This window comes from Carassius auratus, unplaced genomic scaffold (genome assembly GCF_003368295.1).
Source record: "Carassius auratus strain Wakin unplaced genomic scaffold, ASM336829v1 scaf_tig00215878, whole genome shotgun sequence".
Lineage (NCBI taxonomy): Eukaryota > Metazoa > Chordata > Actinopteri > Cypriniformes > Cyprinidae > Carassius > Carassius auratus.
This window is the reverse complement of record NW_020528288.1, coordinates 469,865-475,864: the sequence shown is the minus strand read 5'-3', so window position 1 is coordinate 475,864 and position 6,000 is coordinate 469,865. Positions and strand designations below refer to the sequence as shown.

General features: G+C 36.7%; 1 protein-coding gene across 1 annotated transcript; it reads right to left on the bottom strand.

Moving 5' to 3' along the window:
- Positions 1-333: 333 nt before the first annotated feature.
- Positions 334-5,885, bottom strand: rgra (retinal G protein coupled receptor a). The gene is made up of 7 exons (XM_026261533.1): positions 5,404-5,885; positions 5,009-5,165; positions 4,202-4,323; positions 3,244-3,397; positions 2,884-3,001; positions 2,075-2,188; positions 334-677 (listed from the first exon to the last, which is right to left on the bottom strand). Exons 1-7 carry the CDS (start codon positions 5,480-5,482, stop codon positions 534-536), a joined length of 888 nt encoding a protein of 295 aa, XP_026117318.1. The 5' UTR covers positions 5,483-5,885; the 3' UTR covers positions 334-533.
- Positions 5,886-6,000: the final 115 nt, after the last annotated feature.

Genomic DNA, 6,000 nt, shown 5'->3' with positions numbered 1-6,000 from the left:
ATATCTTGAAAGTTCACCCACAACCTAAAAAATAAGTTATATATTTGGTTGTGTTTACTGTACTTCCAGAACTGCATATATGGAAGCTGCTTAACCATTATTAAATGATGGCCACAAATTCTGTGCTTAAATGTTCTTTGCAATGATAAGGATTAAATTGCACCCCAATCTGTAACATTTCCATTAGGAGCTTTGTCAAAATATCAGTTTATACATGCTTAACCGTTATTAAATGATGGCCACAAATTCTGTGCTTAAATGTTCTTTGCAATGATAAGGATGAAATTGGACCCCGATTTGTAACATTTCCATTATAGGAGCCTTGTCAAAATATCAGTTTATACATTTTATTAGTTGCTGAAATTAACTATATTATATATAAAAGACCACAAACTACCACAAACACAGACTCCACACTCATGTCCACAAACACTCCACCAAAATACAGCAAGAATGACATAAGCACACAGTTCCAATAAACAAGGGTCATACCTGTTAGAAACTACCAGGACATGAACTGTTATCACATTAGTTTATTTGGTCTTGTTCTCAACAGCAGAAGTCTCAATCTTTTGGCCAGTGAGCAACTGCCAGATTCCTCCTCTGTAGTTCTCATTTCCAAGGGAGTAAACAAAGACGTTGAAAGTAGGTGATGTCTTAGCCAAAATGGGTGCAATCTGTAAGAATATGTTCAGAACAGATTAATTTCTGCAAACAATATTGAATAAATAGTTTAACAGTAAATTTTTGCTTCAGTTACTGTTTTTACACTAGTCTCAAAATGTATTTGATTCAAAATCCAGTAAAATTTAAAACAACTAGTCTCTATTTGATTTTTTTTTTTTTTTTATGTATTAATGTCATGGCAAAGCTGAATTTTCTTCAGCCATTACTTCTTCAGTGTCATACAACAACAGCAGTTGTGCTGCTTAATATATTTGTGGAAAAAGTTATATAAGATTCTTTAATATATAGTTTAATATATATAGTTGGGTTCATATACATTTGGTCACAAGTACAATTTGTATTTTTTTTTTTAGCTGCTGACCAAAACATATTCAAGTTACAGTTTTATCATGAATTTGGGTTTAAGTGCAAGCTGACACAGTCTGAGATTTAATTTGAAGGTATTCTCATCAAAATTGGAGGAAATGTTAAGGAATTACAAAAGACCATGAGTAATTGGACCGCTGAAGCTTTTTCATGGACATGCGTGGGATATTTCTTTGTTATTTCAACATCAGTTAAGCAGGTAAATGGTCTTGAGTGGACTGTGCCATTTGCATTAGGAAGCTGTTGCTGTGAACCCACATCATGTGGTCATGGCAGCTCTCCATGCAAGTAAAACAGAACAAATCCATCAGAGAGAGAGAGAGAGAGCAGGAACATTCTCAGTTCAGCAAGTGAAATGCCTGCTCAATCAGGTTGAAATCAGGAGAAACTAAAGGCAGAAAGACCCACAAACAAACAAATGAAGTCAGCTGCAGTAAAGGCCTGGCAAAGCATCACAAAGGAGGAAACTCAGTCTTTGGTGATGTCCATGAGTTTCAGACTTAAGGCAGTCATTGACTGCAAAGAATTCTCAACAAAATATAAAAAAATGTATAAAAATGGTTCTATTTCCTAAGAATTTTATATTTTTGTTCAACCCCTTGAATTAAAGCTTAAAGTCTGCACTTCAATTTCATCTTGATTGTTTTATTTTTAATTATGCTCTGGTAACATACAGAGCCAAAATTATGAAAATGATGTCAGTGTCCAAATATATATGGATCTGTTTATATTAAATCAGACTAGGATGTGTCATGTATTAATTTAATTCATTTGAGGTTCAATGTAACCATTAGAACTTTTTATTTTCGTATGTGGAACACAAAAGAAAACTTTTTTTAGATAAATCTATCCTTTTTTTATGTTGTTTTGGTACCCACTGACTTTCACTGTATACACAAAACCAGACTTTGCAGTATCTTCTTTTGTATTCTACAAGAAGACATAAAGGTAGGTAAATGATTCATGTTGGGAGGAACTCTTTTTTTGGGTGTCTGCTATGCTTCAAACATGATTTGCTTACCATTCTCAGTTTAGGAGAAACAAGTGTTGCATTCTCCACAGCAGCATAGTAAGCCAGGATACCATAGGGGCCCCAGCAAAACAGCATGGTCTTCAGAGGAGTGCCACAGTTGAACTGCACATAAAGAGAGAGCAGAAGATTTAGTCTTAGTTGGATTTCTAAGTCACATGTTGCAGATTTAACTTTGATGTAACATATACACCATTAAACATTTTACTGTTCTGATGAGTGAACAAGCACAAATCACACACACACACACACACACACACACACACACACACACACACACACAAGCAAAAGAGTTAATTAGAACAAATATAATAAGCTCAATTAAGCATGAAGGCTCAACAAAGACATAATAAAATGACCTACATACTACAGGCTGTAGTACTTTTATGTGTACTACTGAGAAAATCAAAACAAACTTGATTGTGTGCTATTATTATTATTATATTTCAGCTTTATTCCAATAAACAAAATGTTTTTAATAGTTTTAGTTTCAGTTAAGGATAATAACCCAGTTCTGTGGTAGTCTTAACTGTCTGTAAGGAAATCCTCTTCCTTTTCAATCACTTTGGTATTGGTGTGCATGCAATTTTTTAGTGTTACATAATAGTTCTGTCCTAGAGAAGAGTTCAGTAACTGTTGCAGAGATGCCTTTGTGCTCCGAGGCAAAACATTTCTTTGACCTACTCAAACCCTGTGAATAACAGTCTTATGCAATTTGAGGGGAAATGTATACTCTGTCCGTTTCATGTACCCTTTGGTCTCACATGTCAAATTCTAATATGATAAAGAGGATACTTTACCTTGGCTTGGCCAGTCTTCTTGAATTTCCTATCAATAGACTTATAGGAAGACAGCACAACAAACATCTGAATGCCCATGTTGAAGATGGACATGGGGATCAAGTAAGACACATAGTTCCTGTGTAAAAGGACAGACAATTACATTATAGGTCTTATTTCACAGTCAACAGATTTACAAGGAAATGAGAGTCATGTGACCTCTCCATGACCCTAATTTTGCTTTTTTTATGTGGGTCAGAACACACATTTGAATATATGGGTGAAAATGTGACTGAAACGGGCACTAGTGAGCAATGTCTTATGTTATAATCATAAAAAATTACATGAATTATGAGCGTAGTAATTAACTGTGCATCGTACCTGTCACCCTTGCTGTAGTCCAGTGTGCAGCAGGTCCTCAGGGGCTCGTAGTCATACTCTCCCCAGCCAATCAGAGGCATGGCAGCCCAGAAGGCAGTGAAGAGCCAGATGAAGATAACCAGGGTGATGGCACTGCTCCAATGCAGCCTTGTCCCTAATAACACAAGGTATTACTACAATAATACAAGTTATTACAGTGGTACTGGTATCATAACAGCATTTAAAGCTAGTCATTATAGCTTACAGTCTTTAGACATTCACGTTCATACATATGCATATGAACAAAGACAAAAGAAAAAGACTAAATGTATTTATTGTTTAAATAAGAAATAGGAATATTTTAAGAACCACTTAAATCCTTAAATCATTCTACACTCTTAAAAACCAAGATTCTTCACTAGCATCTGTAGTTCCATGAAGAACCTTTAACATATAAAAAAGGTTCTTTATAGAAGAAAAGGGTTCTTGAGGTTATACAAATGTTAATACTAACAAAAACAAAATGGTTATTTTAAGAACTATTCACAGAAAATTAGTTATTATATGGAATCTTTATAAATGCTTTTAAAACCTATATTTTTAATATTAGTGTAGTATTCTGATATGGTGCTCTCTCTCTCTCTCTCTCTCTCTCTCTCTCTCTCTCTCTCTCTCTCTATATATATATATATATATATATATATATATATAAAATCTTTAGTGTCAAAGTTTTAAATGGTTGTGTATGTTCTTGTTATTCACATTTACACACCTTATTCACATGCTCTGCGTTCACATTTAAAATGGCTCTTCACTGAGATTCTGAAAAGAATGGCCTTCGGTGAAGCCTATGTGCACTTTTAGTGCCTTTAGCAGGTGGTCTTGGCAACATGGGTGGTCTGAACTAGAACAAAGCATTTCGAATATCCTGCTGATTTGGTAAGAAGCATCTCATTCTTTCTTTTATTTTATTACTCACTTGTGCAGTACTGGTGGTATCTGTCCCAAGCAATAGCTGCAATAAAATGGATGCTGGCAAGAGCAGTCATAAAGCCCTGGAATCCATGGGTTTGGCATCCGTCTGATCCATAAGGCCAGTATCTGGCGTTTCAAGAAGATAAAGTATTTAAAAAGATAAAACTTTACTGGTTGATGTTCATAGCTTATGTTGTTTATCTGTATTAATAGTTTTTAAATGAATAGTCATGTGTTATGCTAACTTGTTTCCTTGAATATTTGATATTTGTGTTTTGGAACATGGTAGCTGGTTTCTGACCCAAACTGCTCATTAGCTGGCTACAGTTTCCCAAAACAGCTGATTTGTTGCATTAGCTAATGACCAATTTGGATAACTAATAACCAACAGTTGGAAACCAACTATCATGCTGTAATAAGTTATATTTTCCCGGTCAACCTGCGTTGCCAGAAGCGGCAGCTGAAAATGCCCCAAACTTCTCTTAAACAAGCCAACAAACAAGTCTGTCCAGACCAGGGAGACCAGCTAAAACCAGAAAATCACATTAGGCTGGATTATGCTATTTACTTTCGCAGGGATGTGATTAAATTACGAATTTCGTCACACAGACAGTTAAAAATTAGATGCTACCCCAACTATCACTCACACACACTACAACTTAAGAGCTGCACTTTAGTCATTCATTACGAAAAGGCCCCTCTTAACCAGCATTTCATCACAGCTGTATTTACACACTACACCCGTGACGCAGCGTCGCCTCTAGGGGTTCTGTCAACAACATCATCCACACACAAACGTGCGCGTGCTCACCTCAGGAAACTGGAGAAGGCAGCAACTGTGGCGTTCATAGAAATACCCATATCTGCCATGGCCAGACTGAATACGAGAAAATTACTTGGGGTCCGTAATTCTCTTATTTTAAGAAAAGCAACAACGGTGACAGCATTCAGGAAGAACCCGAGGAGACCTTCAGAAGACACAAAAAACGTGTGAACATTCAGAGCTTCTTGAAGCCCCGAAATATCGGTTACACAACAGAAACATACATTCATTGACATGCTTCAGATAGACAGTTCAAAAACATGCGTTTTTTTTCAACCGTTTTGCTATCGTTCCTGGATAAAGCGCATCCTATTGAGGCTATGCATATCCACAAAGATTCTTTTTATTTTCTTTTTTCTTTTTAACCTGAACATGACTCTTACCCTCCACGAGCAGACAAGATCCCAAGGAGAACACATCAAACTCGGAGAATCCCTCTGGTAATGGATACGACGTCACCATTTTGAAAGCTATGTTGATACCAAACTATGCAGAACGACAGTCTGCTTGCGCGCGCGATGTGCCTCGGTGTTTTCAGTCGAAGCCTTCTTTTAAAGGAGCATTTCACGTGAAAAAGCATGAACGTAATTATGTAAAGCCCTCTCCCTCTGCCTCAATCCGCACAAGAATGTCTTAATGAATATAACAACTCAATACCATTGACCCCTAATACGTATTTACACAGGGCGACTGTAAAGCGCTCATTCAGTTACACAACAAGCCTTTGTGTGTCGGACGCTTGAGCGCTCTGATGATAAGACCGAGGTGGATGGATGAGAACCAGTCCAATCTGTGCCAATCCAGTGCGTCGTGTTCTGTCGAGGTGTCGAGCTGTCACTCCTGACACTAACGGACAATGTATACCAGACGGGTTGCATAGGGATGATTAGAGAAATCTCAATTGTATGAGACACTGTGGTTTGGAGAAATAGAATATATCTTCAGATACATTAGAGAGAGAAAATAACACTTGTACTGTA

Bases quoted from the DNA above. Each gene is read 5' to 3' on its own strand.
- rgra (XM_026261533.1), bottom strand. From the start codon at position 5,482: ATGGTGACGTCGTATCCATTACCAGAGGGATTCTCCGAGTTTGATGTG. The intron at 5,166-5,403 runs GTAAGAGTCATG...TGTCTTCTGAAG, and splicing joins ATCTTGTCTGCTCGTGGAGG to GTCTCCTCGGGTTCTTCCTG. The intron at 2,189-2,883 runs GTAAAGTATCCT...CTTTATGTGCAG, and splicing joins AGAAGACTGGCCAAGCCAAG to TTCAACTGTGGCACTCCTCT.